Source organism: Lepidochelys kempii, chromosome 24 (assembly GCF_965140265.1).
Source record: "Lepidochelys kempii isolate rLepKem1 chromosome 24, rLepKem1.hap2, whole genome shotgun sequence".
In the NCBI taxonomy this organism is placed as follows: domain Eukaryota; kingdom Metazoa; phylum Chordata; order Testudines; family Cheloniidae; genus Lepidochelys; species Lepidochelys kempii.
Window position 1 is genome coordinate 10,041,175 of NC_133279.1, and position 22,036 is coordinate 10,063,210.

The 22,036-nt window shown below is 49.7% G+C and overlaps 1 protein-coding gene across 3 annotated transcripts in view; it reads right to left on the minus strand.

The window, feature by feature from the left end:
* Positions 1–597: 597 nt before the first annotated feature.
* The window catches only part of DCAF8 (DDB1 and CUL4 associated factor 8), a 71,634-nt gene continuing 50,195 nt past the window's right edge, over positions 598–22,036 (minus strand). For 2 of the 3 annotated variants that reach the window (XM_073322950.1, XM_073322949.1), the window contains exons 9-13: positions 21,892–21,999; positions 21,275–21,405; positions 3,638–3,757; positions 2,280–2,396; positions 598–1,838 (exon numbers count right to left, since the gene is read on the minus strand). In XM_073322950.1, coding sequence (XP_073179051.1) covers positions 1,725–1,838; positions 2,280–2,396; positions 3,638–3,757; positions 21,275–21,405; positions 21,892–21,999 — 590 coding nt within the window. In that variant the 3' untranslated portion in view covers positions 598–1,724. Of the gene's footprint in view, positions 1,839–2,279; positions 2,397–3,637; positions 3,758–20,192; positions 20,333–21,274; positions 21,406–21,891; positions 22,000–22,036 lie in introns of those variants that run through there. The other variant, XM_073322951.1, reaches the window with a different exon arrangement.

Here is a 22,036-nt window from a genome sequence, read left to right on the forward strand (position 1 = left end):
GAAGGGAAGTGACAGGGGCAGGAAGCCCAAGGTAGAGTCTGCCCACACCCCGGTGCACCAGGTGTCCAAAAAAGAAATACGAACACCCAGAGCTCTGCCCGCTGGTCAGGGCCAGGAGAGAACCAAGTAGCACACAGTAGCTGGGTTGGAAGGATCCATTGCTCTGGTGGAGGAGAGCAGAAGGTGCGTCTACCACCCAAGAGAGCACCAAGCTCCCAGGGGCCGGTCTGTGCGTACAGACATGCGACTAAGAGGACGTAGGGCAGCTGGGTGCCTAGAAGCACCTCCCGGACGCTGAAGCCGCATGGCTGCTCTGCTCCCAGCCTGGTGGGGAACTGGCCTTAGGGGGACACTGCTCTCCAAGCGGCTACAAGACAAGTAGAGGCACAGGGCAGGGGCCCAGCGCTGCACAATGGGCCAATCCTGCTCCAGCTAGGACCACAACATCGACCTCAACAGGAGAGCACAGCCTGCTCTGAAACCAAGAGCGGCAGCCATGGAAAAGCTCCAAGCTGCTGAGTCTAGTGTGGTGTGGAAGAGACGCTCACAGACAGACAGTCCCCGTCCCCCCACCACTGCAGCTCAGGCCCCTCTGGCTCTCGCTCAATTTTTTATTGCATTTATATATAATATATATTTAAACTTTTACAATAATTTTAACTTGATAACATCCAAGTTCAGTTTGGTTCGTTTGGTGTTTAATATATATAAAATTAGGCCTCTAAACAGTGATGGGGAACCTCCTGGCCACAGCTCCCAAAACAATAGATTTTCTTAAAAGTAACAGAAAATTAAAGGACCTTCCTTTACTCCCCTCTCCACTAAGAGGCTGATCCTACCACCCTTCCTCTGGCAAATAACTCCCCTCCACTGGAATCTTACCAGGGTAAGGACAGCAAGATCTGGGCCCTAGCTATCTATTTATTTGTCAAGAGGGTCTGGAGAAGGGGTCAAAACCAAGTGCAAATCACTGATATGTACAAACTAGGCAAGCATCTCTTTGCAAACACCCCTGTGCTGGGGCAGGAAGTAGGCATGACAACAGGTTCTGCATGAGTGATCCAAAACACAAGCTCTGTGGAGACGTTCTAGATCAGATATTCCTTTCATAGGAACCACTGGGGTGGGGGAGAACCCAACACAGAAAGGGAGGAAAGTCCCCAGTTTGAGAGAAGCAGAGTCAAAGATCTCTCAGGTGGGGGAAAATCCAAACCAAGAGAAGCACGAGACCGTGCCCCTCAAAGCACAAGCTTGCAGAATGCCTCTCAGGCCCACACCAACAGCTTGAGAGGAAGGGAAAAAAAAGAAAAACAACTCAATGCAGGCTCAAGAGAAGCTCTTGAGAAGAGGCATGCATGGAAGCCAAGCGCACCCTCCTCCGGAAAAATCTTCTAGTACCAAAAGAACACAGGCCTCTCCACAGGCCCCCTTCCTCCAGGCAGTTCCACATGGGGAGACCAGGGGCTAATGCTCTGTCTCTCACTTGCTCTGACACTCCGCCCCCTCCCCTTCCTGGCAAGGGCTCCTAAAGCCCCTAAAGCAAAGGCAAGTCCAAAGTGCAATCTTGCTGAGCTGGTCACCCCAGGGACCATGGGGGGGAGGAGGAGTTGGGGGTTCCTTAACATTCCAATAAAAAGCTGAAAGTGTTTGTTAGTAGAGATTTTTTTTTTTTTGTCTCCTCCCTTCACCCCATCCTTCCAAGGGGTTCTCTGTCCTCGGTGGCCTCATGAAGGCATGCACTGCACCCGATCTGGACCCTCCTCTTCATCGTCCGAGGTGTCAGAGGAGCTGGGGGACTCATCCGAGTCACCGTCTGTTGCTCCGGGTTCTCTTCGGCGCTGTCAAGAACAAACAGGATGTCAGCCCCGCCCCTTCAACCAGGCCCCGCCCCTTCAGTCTAGAGCTCGGATCCCTTTGCAAACAGCAAGTCCTGCAGCAACTCCTACAGAGGGCAGCCCAAAGTGTAAACAAGCCAAGGAGGAGATGAGTGGGGGAAAGGTTTGCAGGGGAGATGAGTGACAGGAGGCTGTCCCAGCTGTCTGGCCCTTCCCATCCTCAGACAGTTAATGGCTGAGCCAGGAACAGAACCTAGGAGTCCCAGCCCTATGCGCTAGGCACTAGCTTACACTACCTTCCAAGAGAAAGGGCATCCACCTGTTACACGCTGGGAAACTCAGACCCAGTCTCCTGGGAACAGAATCCCCGTTAGTGTTGGTCAAGGACACCCCAGAAAGCCAAGGGGTGCAGGAGGGGCACAGGCAAGTGGGACAGACACCTACCCTGTGATGACGTCTCTGTCGGAGATGGTGCATGAGGAACCACAGCATGTGGCTGTCAAACAGGTCAGTGTGATGCAAGCTGTCCTCGTCTCGCTCCCGCTTGTTCTTCTTGATCACCTAGAAACAAGAGCACCAGAGAGTGACAAGACAGCAGCTGCAGTGCAGAGATGTCACTGCCTGCCATCGCTCTGACACCAGATCAAGCCTGTTTATTCTGCGACAGAGTTCGACCCACCAAGAGAACATCAGGAGTCATCAGCTTGAGCAATGTGATCCAGAAAAACAACGCCAGGGAAGGAGAGCAGCCAGCAGCCTCTGTCCTTTGGGTGCCACCTAAGCTGCGGCTGGGATCCAAGTAGGCAGTGCCTTATGGCTGGGACTCTCCCTCCCTGGCGGAGGATGCTATCCACGTGCAGCTCCTAGGTTGCTGCTAGGAGAGCAGCACCAGCTGGACAGAGGACTCCACTTCCAAACTCGACTCATAAAGCTTGGCTGGGAGGCAAGAGAAGTGCAGCTATCCCGGGACAATTCCTTTCCTAGCTCCTTTCTCCAGCCCCCTCCCAGCAGAGTATAAGGGCAGCAAGGCAAGAACAACTGAAAAGCAAAAGCAGTCTGGCCCGAGCAGACATGGCCCTGATATTATCACAGTGCTCTCCAGTCAGAGCTCCTGAAGCCCTTCACAGCATTAGACCAACGACACACAAGGAGCTCCACCTTGGTGTTGTCAGCAGCACAGGGCAGGTTAGATTGGCAGTGAAAACACACCACTGGAGACGTAGGGAATAGAACGGAGCTCGTCTGATATGCATAGTCCAGGAGCTCAGCTCAAAGATGGGATCTGTGACCAAACGTGGTCAGGCCCTTTGGTTCTACCTGTCCCCTAAGCGACTGCACTTCCCACAGTGAAGCCCCCACAATACATGTATGCTGAAGAGCGCCAAAGCCACTCAGGCCATCTCAGCAGTTTTGGGAGATCTCCCATCCAAACACTGCCCAGGTGCTGCTGCCTGCTGGTACCTGACTTGGTAGCTACTTAGCTGTCGCCCTCAATACTGACTAAAGGGACTGAGAGCTCCTAATGTAACAGGTGCCAGGGGCAGATGGTGATTTGGAAAGCAAAGGAATCACTTAAGAGATTACAAAAGTGACAGGGGATGGATCACTTGATGATTACTTGTTCTGTTCATTCCCTCTGGGGCACCTGGCTTTGACCACTATTGGAAGACTGGATACTGGGCTAGATGGACCATTAGTCTGACCCAGTAGGGCCGTTCTTATGACAAGTCATCCCAAGAGCCAGGCAAGCAGCACACTGGCACCCAGAGGCATAGACAGCACTAGTTAGCGCCAGCTCTCACCTCCTTCAGTCCGGTGAGCTCAGTGGGCGCCTCCGCGGTCGGTGCCCAGATCTTGACATCATGATCCAGCCCGCTGGTGGCTAGGACAGGGAGGTGAGGGTGAGGCTCCAGGCAGTTTACCTGCAATGGAAACAGTCTTGCAGTGAGAGCAGGCTCACGGGAAAGAGTCAGTGAAGGCAGCCCGGCAGACCCGTGAAGCACAGGACGGAGGCAGATGTCTAGGCGCAGATCAGCCCAGCACACTCTATATTAGAGCCCCCGGGTCTACTCTTGGCCCTGCCACTGGCTCAGTGATGGTGGGCAAATCACTTCCACTCTGACTTGGTTTCCCGATCTGTAAGCTGGGGACAGCACCGCTCAACACTCTGCAGTACGTAAAGCGCTTTGAGATCTACAGATAAGCTGCTAAGTATTTTGCACAGTTCTGAGTACACTCTTCAGCAGAATGAGCCCCACAGTTACAATCTAAGGTCTAGATTCTACTCCCACCTATGCTACAATCCTGCCCCATGACCCTGGCCAAGCCACCTGACCTCTGTGCCTCAGTTTCTCCATCTGTCCTACCTCAGAGCAGCATGAAGCTTGAGCCATTAATGGTTTATAGAGTGCTGAAGACAAGGAAACTGCCTGAGTTCTCAGCCCTACACAGGCATAACCAAGTTATTCACTCGCAGCAGCGTAGAGCTGTAGATGGCTGACTCACAGGTTTGGTGCGCTGTACCAAGGCTGTGTCACCGCACTTGATTAGCAATAAAGAGGTGCTGAAACAAATGCCTCTGATGTGGGAAGCAGCAAAAGGCTGCTCTGACTTTCTGCTGGGATTAGTCAAGTGCCATCGTGAACATTATTTCTTGCATGACACCATGGAAGAGGGGCCCTCAGAGGAAGCAGCCACCACTTGTGGATCTGTTTGTTTCAGACCCATTCCGGGGGGGAAGTCTGTAGTCTAGTTTCTCCTAGAGCTGCTCTAGCTGAGTGTAATGAACTCACACTTCCAGACAGTGCACCCAAAAAAAGGGTAAGCAGCAGACAGAACCAAGAGTGAGCTCAAGGGGAGTTAACGCTCGCCAATTAAGTTATACCCAAACCGTTTGCTACATCTTAAATAATTCATAAGATGACTGAATTCAGACAAGCAGGCATCCAAGGTCACATGTTCCGTGAGTCTAATGTGGTGACAAAGGAAGGGAAAGCTAAAACCCAGAGGAGAATATTCAACACGCCAGTGAATTAGCTCAAGAACAGGGGAGGCGAAGTACACATTGAATAGCACATTGAAGTGTAAAAGGCAAAAGCTTAATAGTTTCATGAAAGTTGCTTGGAAACGAGTCTTCAGTCCAGATCCCTGGATTCAAAATTAGGTTATATGGAGATAGCAAAACACATCTGCTTATTAGATAGTTCGGTTAACCCTAAGTATTAAATACAGAGTATGTCCAACACTAACTAAAAAGTGGAACCAGCATTTTAGTCTAGATGGAGAGATGTAGCGATAACACCTCATTCAGTGTAAGTGACAGATGGGTCTCTCAGGGCAGGTCTTCACTACCCCGGGATCGGTGGGTAGTGATCCATTTATCGGGTCTAGACGAGACCTGATAAATCAATCCCTGAACGCGCTCCCTGTCGACTCCAGAACTCCAGCTCGCGAGAGGCGCGGAAGTGGAGTCGACGGGGGAGCAGCAGCAGTCAACTTGCCGCCATCCTTACAGGCGGGTAAGTCAATCTTAGATATGCCGACTTCAGCTACGCTATTCGCATAGCTGAAGTTGCGTATCTTAGTTCGACCCCCCCACCCCAATGTAGACCAGGGCTCACTAGACCAGACAGGCCCTGCTTGTCCACAGATTAGTGTTGCTAGCTGGGATATTGGAAAAAGCTGAGGTGTACAAGGCAAGGGCTAGAAGAAAGAAAGGCAAAGCTCATCTACAATAGGATTTGCTTTACCCAAGAGCCTCATTCGGATTCAGAATCCACTACACACCCACTTAACACATGCCTGCATGAGTACAGGATGCATGGTGGCTCTAACACAATACAATCCACATCCAGCCTGTTCACCGGGAACCTGCCACTGCACACGGTCAAGTGGTGAAAGCAACAACCAAGGCTCTACTTTCTAAACAAGTAAAAGCTAGTTTTAACAACATGCACCTCCCGAGATCTCCGAGTGCAATACTGAGCTGGTATTGACCAGGAAGAACTAGAAATGGACACCTGCACATTCACTACAAGGGGTGATCTCTGAAATTCATTCACAGTCATCCCATTGAAAACACACGTTTTGTGTTTCAGTGAAATCAGACACCTGAAGTAGGCCTTTACAGGTAGGAAAAAGCACCTCTTATTTTACATCACTCCTATGATTTACTGCATCTGTAATTACAGCGCTAGTAATTTATTACACCAGTAATAAAACACCTGACATGAACAAGCCAGTTTTATCAGTGACAGACTTTTTGATTAAGCTTCCGTGATAAGTCAGAGAGCATTCCAAACACAGTCAGGATTCAATGTTTCTATGAGTATTTCATACACGGTTCAATGCACAGTATCTTCCCGACAGCAAAATGTACTGTTCCAAAGAACAGTGTTCACAGGGAGTGGAAGAAGGTCCATCACTTGGGACGCATAATACAAACTTAGAGAATGCAAGATAAAGTGCCTTGTAGGGAATAATCCTGTGCAGACTGAGGAGAAATGAGCTTGCCCTCCACCCCATCCACCCATCGCCAATGGGTGTGATTCAACTGCATGGCCTTGCCCTACATGGGTTCTGTACCTTCTCCAGCATCCCACAGGTCAACACTTAGGACATGGGAACTCGGCAATGAACCTGAAGTGACTGGCTCAGCTAGTGCACATGAAAATACTTGGTTATAGCACATACAGAGGGCCCTGACAAGTCGCTTTTCCCTCTCTTGTGCATTTTGAGAACCAGTGAGGAGCAAAGAATTTATTGTTTGGGATACACAGTGCTGGAGGCCCAGTCAGACACATAAAACAGAGGCCTGGCAATTAACCATAAACCCTGAAACGCATCCCAGCTACGTAGATGGCTAAGCCATCCAGAAGATAAGGCTAGAGAGATCAGTTTTCAAAACCCTGGCATTTGCACTTACTTCCAAGAATGCCCATAAGCAGGAATGATTGAGGGAGGGAAGAACAATGAACAAGAGAGCTAAAGGGAAAGCAAGACGCACTCCTGTCTCCCACAGCTAGCTGCCGCTCCAATGTCACAGCACCATTCGCTAGCTAACTGGATTCCCAGCCAATAAACCCCATCTGTAGCAAAGCAAGTGTCTGAGGCCAATACAAAGAAATATGGCAGGTGTGTGGCACTGAGAAAGCGGACCACGAAAACGAGTTTAACTATAACCCACTGTATTGCTCAGTTACCCCTGGAGGTCTGGCTTTAATTCAATATACTACTTGTGGACACTGCCAAACAGAGTGAGCTGTTCTGATCAGCTCCTGGTAATAAACTCCTACAACACCCCACCTCCCTCATCGCACTTCACAATGTAATGGCATGACGTCACCTCCCTCCTATGGAAAGCCAATTTAAAAAACAAACAAACAAAATCTTTGCCAAGGACTACAGCTGAACTCTGACGTGGGACCCAAGGAAACAACTGGAAGCCAGGATACCAGTTCCCCTCATAATACTGAGGCCTTCTCACTCAGCACAAGCTTGAGCCATCCAAAGGCTCTAGACTGAACAGGTTCTCAGGACAAGGCAGGCAGCCTAGTGCAGAGGCAAAAATCATGGAGCTGGGAATCTGGCTGCCTGGGTTCTAGGCTTGGTTCTGGCACTTACTGACTGTGGGACCCTGGACAAGTCACTTTTCCTCTCCTTTGTAAAATGGGGATAACATATACCTCAAAAGAGACCTTGGGAGATACGGTTAACATGCACAGTTGTGAGGAAAGGTGCTATCTACTGCAAAGCATCCATAACCTATGAAGGTTGGGTGTGTACTTTCGGGCTTTTAGCCTCCAGTTCGGAACCGTTGCTGGGTGTCCTCACAGCCCGATGGCTGTTATCCTCTAGTGCCGTTACGATGTAATCTACTCACAAATCTCCCTTTCAGAGGAGAGGTATTGCCCAACAGTGTATCTGCTCAGCACCAGTTCTCATTGCCATTATAATCCAGCCCTGCAACAGCAGGAAATTAGCATCTCTCTTGGCTCTGGATGGGAGCCTATGCAGTGTCCTAGGCCAGGCTTGAGTAGAAGCCAGGATCAGATCCCCATGGAATTTCAGGGAGAATAAAGAATGCAGGAAGCAGGAGACCCCTAGTACCACCAGAACTACATCTCTGTGCCATCTGACCCTGCGTGGTGCTGTCACATCTTAGGCTCACTGTGAGGATACAGTAGGAAAACAGGTTTCAGAGTAGCAGCCATGTTAGTTTGTATCTGCAAAAAGAAAAGGACGACTTGTGGCACCTTAGAGACTAACACGTTTATTTGAGCATAAGCTTTCGTGAGCTACAGCTCATTTCATCGGATGCATACAGTGGAAAATACAGTGGGGAGATTTATATACACAGAGAACATGAAACAATGGGTGTTACCATACACACTGTAACGAGAGTGATCAGGTAAGGTGAGCTATTACCAGCAGGAGAGCAGGGGAAAAAACCTTTTGTAGTGATAATCAAGGTGGGCCATTTCCAGCACTTGACAAGAACATCTGAGAAACAGTGCGGCGGGGGAATAAACATGGGGAAATAGTTTTACTTTGTGTAATGACCCATCTACTCCCAGTCTTTATTCAAGCCTAAGTTAATTGTATCCAGTTTGCAAATTAATTCCAATTCAGCAGTCTCTCGCTGGAGTCTGTTTTTGAAGTAGGAAAACAAACACTCCTCAGCTTTCATATTGCTACCACCAGATGCAGCTCCCAGCACAGTACAAGATCAGTGGTACTGGAGACCACATGGGCCTGAGCAGCACTGGGTTGGAACTGGACAGCCATGAAATCGGTCTCCTGGTGCTAACAGGGTCAGTGCACCAGAACACACTGCTGAATGGATGAGGGGGTGTTACACAGGCAAAGGGAGGTGGTAAATAGCAGCCCAGGAAGCTACAGCTGGTAAGGGCAGCGAAGTAGCCAGGAGGGTAAGCTGTGGCACAGAAGCTCATGGGAAGGGCAGCAATTGCCTTGTTAAAAGAGCTGCTTTTGGAGGTTCTAGTTATATGGGGTCTTTTGTGTGGAAAGTTGCCAGGACACTAATCAAGCCTCAGCAGCCTGCGAGGCGGATAATGTCTGACTCATCCAAGTGGATACAGCAAAATCTGTGACAGAGCTGAAAACAGGACCCAGCCCCCACTACCAACTCCCTTCCTACCCACCAGGAATATCCAGAAACTCAAACACTAAACAGCAGCAAATTAGTGCTCCCATTGAGATGGCCACACTGGATTCTGCTCTTCAGTGCTAGGTTCGGCTGCTTGGGCTCAGAGCTGAAGGGGGAAGAAGCACGTAGACCACCAGTTACCACATCATGGGGTGAACACACTCTCCAGTGTTAAGCCCAAGAGGCCAGTTACGGCAGCCCGCCTAATACTTTGTCCAAAAGCTACACAGGCTAGAGCGAAGAGAAAAGGGTTTGGGACCCCAGGACTGGTCCTGCCTCCACCCCCTTCTCTAAGGATTATGATGGCAGCTGCACAGCCCTTCAAGGGTATATTCACATCATGAGGGTGTTTATACTGAAGCCACCACCTGTGACAATCTGGTCACCTGTCCTTGTAGCCAAAACAGGGAAGAGTTTCTCTGACATGGGTAAAAACGACCAATGAAACCTTGTGAAAGGGCCAGTCTCACATCCAGTGTGGCAAGCCAGCACTACTTTGATGGGTCTTGCGCTCTCTCTTCTTGGGGAGGGTTCAGGGCACCATTTCTTGCCCCTGAACTGAGGTATTAACTGCCCCACTAGTGTCCTAGAAGAGGGGAGTAGAAAGAGAGGGACCCAGGCCTGCCCTCTACTCTGGGTCCCAGCCCAGGGGCCCTAGGGATGGCAGTAAACTGCTTGACCTAGCAGTTCCTTCCCCTGGACTACTTCCCCCTCCTGCCCTTCAGCTTGTGGGGCTTCCTGCTCTCCCTCTGCACAAACCAGGCATCCCTTTACCTAGGGTCTTGGTCTTCTTAGCCCACTGCAGTACTTCTCCAAACTCTCCTCTGCTTCCCTCCATACTGCTCTCTACTCCAACACCAATCCACTCTGATTCAACTCCTTCCCTTGTCTGACTGAAGCAGGTTTTATCAGGTGACTGGCTTTAGGTGCTTTAATCTATAGCAAACTTTATTCCCTCTACAGGGAATAGGGCTCCCTTCTAACACTCTCCTGCTGCCCTCTGGCCATGCTGTATCACTTATTTCCCCCCCTCCCCCGCACCCTCCCTGTTCAACACCATGGGGTTGGGCTACTTGGGACGCGAGGCAGTGCTGTCGTGATAGGCCATCAGCGTTGCCGTATTGGCTTCCAGCCCTATGCTGTACCTGGAAATGGAAGGGCTGCAGGGATAGGAACCACCTAGTCACTCTTGCGTACTTCTCCTTGTTTCTGTGCATCCACTGGAGTGGGTCATGGTCTGTCACGAGGGTAAGCCACCGCCCCAGTAGGTAGTAGCGGAGAGTCTCCATAGCCCATTTTACCGCGAGACACTCCTTTTCAACAATGGCACACTTTTGTTCCTTGGGGAGGAGTTTCCGGCTGAGGTACAAGATCAAGTGTTGCTCCTCCCCTACCATCTGCGAAAGGATGGCTCCTAGCCCTACCTCCGAGGCATCTGTTTGTAGGATGAATTCCTTCTCGAAGTCTGGGGCTATGAGCACTGGATGGCAGCAGAGGGCGGTCCTTAAATCTGCAAATACTCATCAGTCCACTTTACTATCTCGGGGCCTTGAGCCTTTAACAAATCCATCAATGGCCCTGCTCTTCTGACGAAATGAGAGATTAATCTCCGATCATATCCTACTATCCCTAGAAATGCTCTGACCTGCTTTTTGCAGACTGGTCGAGGCCAACCTTGTACTGCCTCCACTTTGTTCTGTTGGGGTTTCACCAAACTTCTCCTTACTACATACCTCAGGTATCTGGCCTCAGCTAGTCCCATCACGCATTTGAGAAGGTTGGCAGTGAGGCCGGCCTTCCGCAGGACATCTAGCGCCACTTCTACTTTTCCGAGGTGCGTTTCCCAGTCAGGGCTATGGATGACTATGTCGTCTAGACAGGTGGCGGCATACTTGGCATGGGGTTGCAGCAATTTGTCCATAAATCGTTGGATTGTTGCAGGGGCCCCACTAAGTCCGAAAGGGAGGACAGTGTATTGGAACAGGTCATCGGGTGTAGAGAAGGCAGTCTTTTCCTTGGCATTCTCGGCCATGGAAATTTGCCAATATCCTTTGGTCAGGTCTAGAGTGGTTAGGTATCAGGCCTTGCCTAACTGATCAACTAGCTCGTCAATGTGTGGTATCGGATAGGCATCGAATTGGGATACTTCATTCAACTTCCAGAAGTCGCTGCAAAATTTCAGGGTGCCATCAGGCTTGGGGACTAGGACAATAGGGCTGGACCACTGGCTGTGGGATTCTTCAAAAACCCCAAATTCCACCATCTTCTTCACTTCTATCCTAATTACCAGAAGCTGAAAGGCAAGAATTCACTATGGTCTTATCGTCACCCTTACTCCAGGACTGGGTACAATATGATGTTGGACCAGTGTTGTACGGCCCGGCTGTATACAGAACACGTCCTGGTTCCGTTGGATCATATCAATGACCTCTGTTCGTTGTTCTGGAGTTAACTCAGAAGATATCTTCACCTGCCCCTGTGGGTTGTCTGTCTGGGGTGGAGCTCCCAAATGACCAGGCACGTCTCTCAGTCACGCCAGGGCTTCAGTAAATTGATGTGGTAGATTTGCTCGACTTTGGCGAACTGACCTTATAGTCCACCTCCCCAAATGGCTTCCACTATTTCATATGGTCCATGCCAGCTGGCTAGGAGTTTGCTTTCTGCTGTCGGTACTAGTACCATTACCCGTTCCCCCAGCTGAAATCTGCGTACTTTTGCCCAACAGTTGTAATATGTCCGCTGGGCCTCTTGTGCTTTTTCCAAATGTTCTCATACTATAGGGGTTACTCGAGTTATTCGCTCTCTCATCTGTGTCACATGCTCAATGACATTCTTTCCTGGGTTGGGTTGTTCTTCCCAATCTTCCCTGGCAATATCTAATATTCCACGTGGGTGGCGTCCGTATAGTAGTTCAAAGGGAGAGAAACCAGTGGATGCCTGGGGGGGGACTTCCCATATAGCAAACATTAGATACAGCAAAAGGGCATTCTAGTCTTTTCCGTCCTGTGCTACCACCTTCCGGATCATACTTTTAAGGGTACGGTTAAACCGCTCAACCAGTCCATCTGTTTGTGGATGGTAGACTGAGGTCCATATGGCCTGGATGTGGAGTAGGGTACATAAGTCTTTCATTAATTTTGACATGAACGGGGTTCCTTGGTCTGTCAGGATCTCCTTAGGGATGCCCACTCTGGCAAAAACCTGGAGTAGTTCTTTTGCTATTGCCTTGGACGTGGGGTTTCTTAAAGGAATGGCTTCTGGATACCGCGTGGCGTAGTCAAGGATGACTAGTACGTTTTGGTGGCCCCGTGCCGATCTTTCCAGTGGGCCCACTATGTCCATTGCTATCCTCTCGAAACGGACTTCAATAATAGGCAAAGGTACTAATGGGACCTGCAAGTGAGGTCGGGGGCTACGCAACTGGCATTCAGGGCAGGAGGTACAATAGCACTGGACCTCTGCACGTATTCCTGGCCAATAAAACCTTCCTAGGACTCTATCCAGTGTCTTGTCTACTCCTAGATGTCCCCCAAATAGATGGCTGTGAGCTAACTCTAGCACTGCCCTTGTATGTTTCTGTGGGACTAAGAGTTGCTCTACTACTTCCCCTCGTATTTGCGCTATCCTGTACAACAGATCACGTTTGAGCACATAATATGGCCTTGGGCCTTTGGTCTTTCCTTCCACAGGTACGCCATTTACTTCTACTACCTCGTCCCTCACATTTGCATATAGCGAGTCATTGGCTTGGTCCTGCCTGAAATTCTCACGTGTGGTACCAATCTGACCTAATTCCAGAGGGTCTGTTTCTACTCCACCCCCTAGGTTGCCCCTACTTGGGCTAGGAACTGCCTTGGAGTCCTCAGTGGCCTGAATCATCTCCTGGCCTCCTGAACGTGTTCTCCCTTGTTGGTAGGTGGTTTTCTGGTTCTCTGCTAGAATCCTGGTCCCTAATCTTTTATCTGTCGTCCTTTCCTGCCTAGACTTTCAGGGTTTTCCAGGGGATGAATAACTCTGGGGCAAATTTGGCAAACATCAGGGTGAGGCTATCTGTAGGTGCCTCCGTCTTAGCCCGGGGCTTGCTACCCTCCCCTGGCTCTACTGGGGGGAGTAAGCTCTCAAACCTGGGGAAGCCCCTACCAATTAAGACAGGGTAGGGGAGCCTGGGGACCACCCCTGCAGTCACCCTGGTAGTATTCTCCGGGATCTCAATCTGTACTGGGATTGTGGGGCAGAAATTTACGGTGCCATGAACACACGTTACCCGTGTTTTTGGCCCGGGTTAGTTGATCTTGCCCCCACCAACTTCCAAGACCAGCGTGACAGCACTCCCGGAATCTACTAATGCTATGGTCTCAACAATAATTCATTTTTACTGATCTTGTATACCCATGCGAGGTCACTGCGACCCCTACCAGGCCAATTAGGCCACATTGCTCCCTGTGATCCCCAGATTACATTGCATAGGCTCTTCTCCGTTGGGGCACTGGGCTGCTATATGCCTCAATTCCCCACACTCGTAATACCGCCCCCTTATTTCAGTTGCCACCCTCTGCCTGGGGCTATTTGGCTGGCTCCCCCAGTCCTCTCTTCCCAAACTCCCAGGTCCCTTCTTGGCCTTGGGCCGTTCCTCGGTGTCGTTCCTCCCAGTGATGGTTCTCCTGGAGCTCTCGACAGTCCGGGGCTTTGGGTTTGGGACTGGCTTCCTGGTTTGCTGTGTCTCACCCCCTGGGGTCTGGAACAGTTCACGGGCTGCCAACTGTCTTTCCATGAGGGAGACCAACTCAAAGGTGGAGGGGTCATTCTGGCCAACCCAAGCCCAGAGGCCTGGTGGTAGCCCCCTCATATCCTGGTCCAGTACCAGGAGCTCCATCATCTTCTCAGAGCTGAGGGCCTCAGGACGCAGCCATTTCAGGTCAGGTGGATCAGGTCAAACAATTGAGATCGGGGTGTCTTGTCCCCCATATACTGCCACTCATGGAGCCTCTGGGCTCGCAATACCTTCGTTACTCCGGATCTGACCAGGATCTCTGCCTTCAGCTGGGGGTAATCTGCTGCAGTCTCTGCAGCCATATCATAGACCACCTTCTGGGCCTCCCCACACAGGAACGGGGTGAGGATACCAGACCACTGATCTCGGGGCCAGGCCTCCCGCAGGGCTGCTCTTTCAAAAGCCAGGAGGTATGTCTCCACAGCATCCTCCTGTGTCATTTTCTGTAGGCAGTGGCTGGCTCGTATGGTCTGGGTCCCGTCGCAGTTGTGGTTCAGCTCCATAAGGGCCTTCATCTGGTTCATCAGCTCTTGCAGCAGGGCTCGGTCCCGGGCAGCCTGACTCAGACGAGTAGTCTCCTGCTGCATCCGAGTCGCCTCCTGTTGGGCAGTTGCTTGAACCCGGGTAGCCTCCTGCTGGGCTGCGGTGGCTTGTATTAGGTCCTTGACCACATCGTCCATCTTAGGGACGGGAGGGTTTTGGCTAACCCTGGCTTAAGTCGCCAGCGTGTAGATCCCACTCCTGACACCACATGTGGCAAATTGCCGGTACTACTTTGATGGGTCTTGCGCTCTCTCTTCTTGGGGAGGGTTCAGGGCACCATTTCTTGCCCCTGAACTGGGGTATTAACTGTCCTAGAGGAGGAGAGTGGAGAGGGAAGGACCCAGGCCTGCCCTCTACTCTGGGTCCCAGCCCAGGGGCATTAGGAATAGCGGTAAAGCGCTTGAACTAGCAGTTCCTTCCCCTGGACTACTTTCCTCTCCTGCCCTTCAGCTTGTGGGGCTTCCTGCCCTCCTTCTGCACAAACCAGGCATCCCTTTACCTAGGGTCTTGGTCTTCTTAGCCCACCGCAGCACTTCTCCAAACTCTCCTCTGCTTCCCTCCAAACTGTTCCAACACCAATCCACTCCTGCTTCAACTTCTTCCCTTATCTGATTGAAGCAGGGGGGTTTTTATCAGGTGACTGGCTTCAGATGCTTTAATTTATAGCAAAACCTTTCTTCCCTCTGCAGGGAATAAGGCTCCCTTCTAACACTCTCCTGCTGCCCTCTGGCCAGGTACAGAGTGCAAATGTAAAACTGGTGCCTGGACCGTTCTAACACTGTCTGAAACAGCTAAAGCCACCCTCCCCATGCAGCTGCACAGCCTGATCAGCGATAGCCACACCTTACCTGAAACACACTGGATGGGACACTATGAAAAGTTCAGGACAACATGCTTTTGTTGGCAGGCCGATGGGTGGCTGTTGTATTGTCACCCACTGGGCACTGCAGGACTGGCAAGTGATTCATCAGCAACTTACCGGTGTCCGATTGTGTGCCAACAGTGGGCATCTTACCATCACTGCAGTGTATGGTCCCACAAACTCCCAGGCCAACAATGCGTGAAATACAAGTTTTAGTCTGAGAAGAGACTTCGTCATGACTTCAGCGCACAGCTAGGAAGGAATGACAAAGGCAAGTATGCTCAGGAAGTTTGGTATTGGGCAGAAGACCAGGAACAGGCAGTGATGCTGGAATCTGCAGCTGCCAATGATAGTGGGATCTCTCATTTGCTCTTCTGTCACCCAGCGATTCACAGATTGAGCTACTCCAGCCCAGATGGTTTCATCAGGACTGCTCCCGATCATGTCCACCAACAGTTAACAAGCTCAGTGGTCATGGATGTGCAAGTTTGCAAAGGTGCTGCAACTTTGACACTGACCATTGACTTCTGCTGGCAAAAGTGTGCCTCTGACTTCAAAGACAGCAACAGATAGGCCAAAATTAGTCTGATTCAACTGAAAGCTCTCACTGCAACCAAGCTATCAGATGGCTCTCTGTTCTTAACTGCCTAACGCCAAAGTGTTAGAAACAGAGGTCTCACTCCTTCTGTCTGATAAGGAATGGCATTGTTTCAAGTCATCAGTGCTGACTGCTGCTGCTCAGTGCTTGGGTCTCAGCCCTTCAAACATCATCCCTGGATCCGTGAGGAAATGCTCAAGGCAGCCATAGCTAAGAACAAAAAAAGGCTACAAAAGCAAAGCCGAATGGGTTTGGCTTTTGAATGTCATGTCATTCTGTCAGAAAGATCAGGAGTGCTGGTGGTCAACTCAGGCAGTTTGGAACAAGCTGCCACCATTGTGATATTTTGCAGGAGGTGGCAGCACCGGCTTGTCCAGAAGGATTGGGATGCAAGTATCAGCCCAAGCCTTCAGAAATCAGCTGCTTTGACAGGAAGATCATTTCAAGATACTCCTTGATGAGCGGCTGCCTGCAGCCGCTCTTCAATTTGAAGGGCAGAAAGTTCTGGTAGGGTCTCCATCCTTCAGCCAAGAAAAGATTTGGATCACAGTCCACAGGCTGAAGCGTGGGAAGGGACCAAGTGTTTTCAAGATCATCCCTGAGCTGCAAGAGCATTGTACTGTGGCTGCATAGGCTCTTTGTGATCACCTGGCTGCACTAATATTCCCAACGACTGAAAGGAAAAGAGCAATGAAGTATTAAGCTGTTGCGGACCCAGGGAAATTCTTCACTTCCATGTTAAGGTCTGGAATCAATGGTGCACTTTGTGGCAAAGGCCGGAAAGCTCAGTGTGGCTTTAGACCTGGTGGTTCCACTCTTGACCAGAGATGGCTCAATTTAATAAGCTGTGTGCAGCACTTATTAATAGACCTCCATCAGGCCTCTGATTCTGTGCATTGAGCAAGCGTGTGGGATCTGATGAGGCGTCTGGGCATCCCTGGGAAGACAGAGCCATTAACAGAAGAGCTCTAACACGGAACAGAAAGCTGTGTTTGAGTCAATGGCAGATACACGGCACAGTTCCCTATCTCCATGGGAGTTTGCAAGGCTCGGTTCTTTAACCATTCTTGTTCAATATCAGCATTGATTGGCTGATGGATAAGCTTGAGGAGGCCGCTATTGGTAGCACTGACTGCTCAACGCCATTCTACGTCAAGGTCTTGAATACACTGATGACATTGTCCAGTTGGCTCTGGTGGATCGCTGTAGCTGATGGCTGATCCAATTGGGCAAGCAGCAGCGTGCATTACTCAGGTTATTAATCCAAATAAAACGAAGTCCCTGGCTTTTACCATCAAACAGCATCCAGCTCTAGATTCCAACCAGCTCTAGATTCCAACCAGCTCTAGATTCCAACCAGCTCTGTAGTAAACGGTCCATGGCAACTCTCAGATACGTTGTTAGTGTCAGTTTTGGAGGATGGTGTAAAGATGTGGACACTTGTAGAACAGCAGCTGCTGCCATGTTTTGGGTCTTTCAGAGGCCTCTGTGGGAACGATGCGACACCTAACTTGCCATGAAGCTGTGGATCTACAGAACCACGGTCATATCAACGTAACTGTATGGAAATGAAACGTGTGCTGAGGAAAGGTGAAGAACACCAGGCTGATATTTTCAATTCTTGTCGTTTTTGCAAGCTGCTCCATATTAAAAATGGTAGGACAAGATCAGAAGTGAGGCTATTTAAAGCCAAACACAAACCATCTTCATCAGCACTGGTTCTGTTCCCATGCCTTTCCTTGGTATGGATGTATCAGAATGGAAGATCAACGAATTCCAAAACATGTTTATCATGGAATGCCACTAAAAAGGCCTGCAATCACATGGCACCCACAGTTTTGATGGCACAATAAGCGTGCCAGAGATGGACTCACATGGAATGTCCAGCCAGACCACCGTAAGGACCTAGAGAAGTCGATATAGGTGGTGCTGCCCCATGTATAGCAGTGAAGGCTTGAGGGAGAGTCTCCATATTTGCAAGACAGGAAGCAATAGAGGACTGCCCAGGTCTGTAAGAGTTCCTTAGTGAGAAGCTGCTACATAACTGCAGAGTATTACTATGTGGGTCTCACACCAGCAGCCAAGCAGCGAAGACCATTCCCAACAACCTAGGATAAATTAGGCTGGTGCTCTGTCTTTGCAGTAAAGTTAGGGACAGTCAAAGCAACACTCCAGGGAGAGAAGGTGAAAGATTCCTTGTAATTTACAGCCTCAAAGCTGCCACTTCCACTGAGGATTAGAGGTTCTCAGGACTTTCTGTCCCGCTGGTTAACAAAACACTGACGAGCCTCCCACTGGGTAGGAGCTTGGATCGATTCACTGGCCAAGACAGTGCTAACTGGTAGCAGAGGAAAGACCATTTTTAAACAGAGTTGGTTCAGCATTGGAGCAAATAGTTCAGAGCTCCTGACAGGAGCAGATTAAGGTTCAACATGGACAGACCAATAAAAATCACAGGAGCTTCCAACCACGGTTATGGAGGTTTTAGGGTTTGTTTGGTTTTTGCAGGGCTTGGGGGGTGACCTGCCCACCCTTACTGCTAGAAAGCAACATGGTGTTGCTAGAGGTGTTCTGAGAAAGTATTCTGGGGCCCTGTTCAAAATACAGAACCCACAGAATCCGCTATGCTCTGCTTGATCAGACCAATAAAATTAAGTGCTGATGAAAAGTGATAGATTAAAGCTCCCAGAAAGCAACAGGGAGGGACCTTCTCCTAGGCTAAGTGTCACCCCTAAGACTGGCACTAACTGGCCCTTGTTGCCATTCCTGTTCAAGTACCACTACCAACCTGCTTCCTGCATGTACAATGCAGCAAAATAGATCTAAAGTCGCCAGTAGGAACCCCTGGTTTCCTTAGCCATCAGCAGAAGCCGTATCAGGCTCGAGAGAATCACAAATGGAAGGACTGCAGTAGTGGCAACCCTGCAGGAACAAGCCTGTGTGTTGACTACAGACTCCTTCATAGCTAGGACATCTGGCACTATGCAGCAAGGCACAGTTTGAGCTCCAAAGGCTGGTATCAGCCCTAAATCCCAGAACGCCCAGGCTCAGTCCTCCACTGGAACAGTTATGGCCCCTTCCTACCTCGGCTCTGACTCACAGCAACGACATGCTAATAAACTTGTCTAGTGAGCTGGGACTGAATGACTGAGCCAACGGGGCACAATGTTTATCTGCAACCACAGCAATTTGCTAGGCCCAGGGAACAGGAACTTGTTCATAGCTGCTGCTGCCGCCTTACTCCCTGATGCCACCGTCTCTCCATCTGGCCATGCAATTACAATGTTCATTGCCTGTGGTGAGGTACAGCCAGGATTCCAATGCTCCCTGGAACACTTTTGCTCTGAAAATTGCATGTTTTCTTGAGTGGTTCCCAGTGACCCATGGTTAAACCACGGGATTAATAAGGTCGCTGTAAATGCAGCTCTACCAAACCGCCTCTGAAACAGAACCCACTGACAGAGGAGTTACATAGGTTTTGGGCAGATCTTCGCAGGTTGGCTATTGGGCAATAGGGTGGAGATAGCATTTGAGAAAGTTACTGCTGGTAAACGTCTCATACTCCTGGTTGGCGAAACTGTCCAGGTAAGTCTCTCTAAGCGTAGTTACCTCAATTACTACCAGATACGCAACTTTTAAATATTTCAGATTTTTCCCCATTGATGCAGTTGCATGTCACTCCACTTGACTCCATTCAACATTCGCTCACCGAGCCTCAGGCACGAGCCCCACACAGCTGTCCTTGGGTTGCAAACACCAACAAGCTAGCTAAAATACATCCCTCAAGACAGGAAGCTTGTGTGGGAAATGAAATGGATGACATTTGACTTCACAGGCTGTGGTAAGGGGGGGGTCTAGTGAAGAGGACAATGGACTGGGAGTCAGAAGACCTAGGTTCTATTCCCAGCTCTCTAGCTTGCTGGGTGAACTTAGGTAAGTCACTTCCGCTCTGGACGCTGGTTTCCCTGTCTGTAAAATGGGGACAATGATACTTCTACTTTCTGAAGCACTTTAAGAGCCACAGAGGGAAAGTGTCAAGTGATGAAAACCTAGCTGCAGGGGCGTGTACAATAGGAGGTGGGGCCTTGCTCTTGCATGCGGGGATAAGATTTTGTTTGGAGGACGGGAGGAAAGGTCGGTTAATAACACATTAGTCCAATAGTCAACATTCTGGGCTATGTCAAGCACGTGGGGCAGCAGGTTCTAACCCCCACAGCCAGAACTACTCCATGTCCCTAGAACAGCTTGAGTGCCTGGTTTGAATGGGACCAATTCTTTCACATCCTAGTCCCTAGAGAAAGGAGGAGCAGGAATCAGGGCCAAAGACTTTAAATCATACTATACCAGTGATTTACAAGCTTCAGAGGACTTCTTGACACTGCCACCATGATCAGTTCAGGAGTACCTGTTTGGCCTTTATTGGGAGCATAGGAAGAGAATGAGTCTTTCCCGATCTAGCTGCTCTAATGCATTGTGCCACAATGTAACATCAGTTCGGAAGCAGTGCTGATGGGCTCTTGGGAGAGCTTCTGTCAGATGCTCTGCACGACATGGCCTGGGGGGAGGGAATGCTACTCAGTGATTCACAGGACTCTAGCAAGAGAAAGGGTGATTAGAAGGGCAACAAAAGCGATTAATAGTATGAAACAGCTTCCATATGAGGAGAGATTAAAAAGACTGGGACTGTTCAGACTGGAAAAGAGACGACTGGGGGGGGAGGGGGGAAGAGGACTGAGGGCTAGAACATCGTGAGGAGAAAGTGAATAAGGAAGTGTTATTTACTCCTTCACATAACACAAGAACAAGGGTCACCAAGTGAAATAGGCAGCAGGTTTAAAATATACATAAGTACTTCACACAAACGTACAATCAAGCTGTGGAACTTGTTGCCAGGGGATGTTGTGAAGGCCAAGACTATAACGGAGTTCAAAAAATTAGGCAAGTTCACGGAGGATAAGTCCATCAATAGCAATTAGCCAAGATAATCAGGGATGCAACCCCATGCTCTGAGTGTCTCTAGCCTCAGACTGCCAGTGCTGGGAATGGGCGACAGGGGATTGATCACTTGATTACCTGTTCTGTTCATTCCTTCTGAGGCACATGGCATTGGCCTCTGTTGGAAGACAGGATACGGGGCTAGATGGACCATTAGTCTGCCCAGTATGGCCATTCTTATGTAGAGGGTCAAGAAGCTGCATTTACTGTTAAAATTAGCATTTTTACAAATACCTTAGAGTGCTTCACAGAAGTGGACAAATACCCCATTGCGGGCCCAGTGGCGTGCCTTGTACATCAGTGGCAGAATTAGTTATAAAACCCAAATCTCCTAATTCCCATACGGCCCTCACCAGTAAGAAGAGAATCCATGAATCACAACTCCCAACTCGCTATCTAAAAACTCTATCTAATGCAGTGGGAGCTCAAAGGATTTTGGACAAGAGATGGCTTTGCAGCACGGCTGTGGAGTCTGGCACATACAACAGAAGAGGGCACTCACCACTCCTCCTTTATCACCCTCCATGAACTGCACAATCTGGCAGGATGACTTCTCCCACAGGAAGATGTGTCCACAGTCACTGCCACTCACCACGAACTCACTCTTCGGGCCGTAGAAATTAACACCCTTCACTGAAAGGAGAGAGAGATTGCAAGCAGAGAGCTCAAGGACAGCTCTGAAGTCCACACAGCTCTCCCTGTGAGATTTTGTTTACTTTATACCCAGCTGACAACAAGTTTCCAAGGTTACCAGCACAGATCTGTTCATCCCCCCCACATACACGCTCACGCTGTACAAGCCCAAGAGTTGATTTTAACATGTGAATTTGGTGCTTGTGAAATAAGGGACTAAGAACGAGGCAGTAACAGGCACGGACCTTATTCCTCACGCAGCTCTACTGATGCCCTGCAGTTCAAAACTGCACTATCCACTGAACCTCTTCAGAGTGGAGATTGCAGATTTAGTGATCGTGAAAGATCTCAGTTTAAAAGCCTCAGAGGTTTTTAATGGCATAAGCATCCCTGCCACTTTAGAGGCCAAGGGGTTTGTGCATGCTCATTAGTGAACAATATCAGGGAGGAAGGAGACAGGGGTGCCCATTAATGGCTTGTTCTTACCTGTGGCATTATTGCGATGTCCCTTGTATCTCTTGATGTACTCTGCCCCGTCGCTGTGAGAGGAGTTGAAAAGATAGATGTCTTCATCATTGTAGCTAGCCAAGAGGTCTGCCACAGAACAAGAGACGTGCACACAGGATCATTA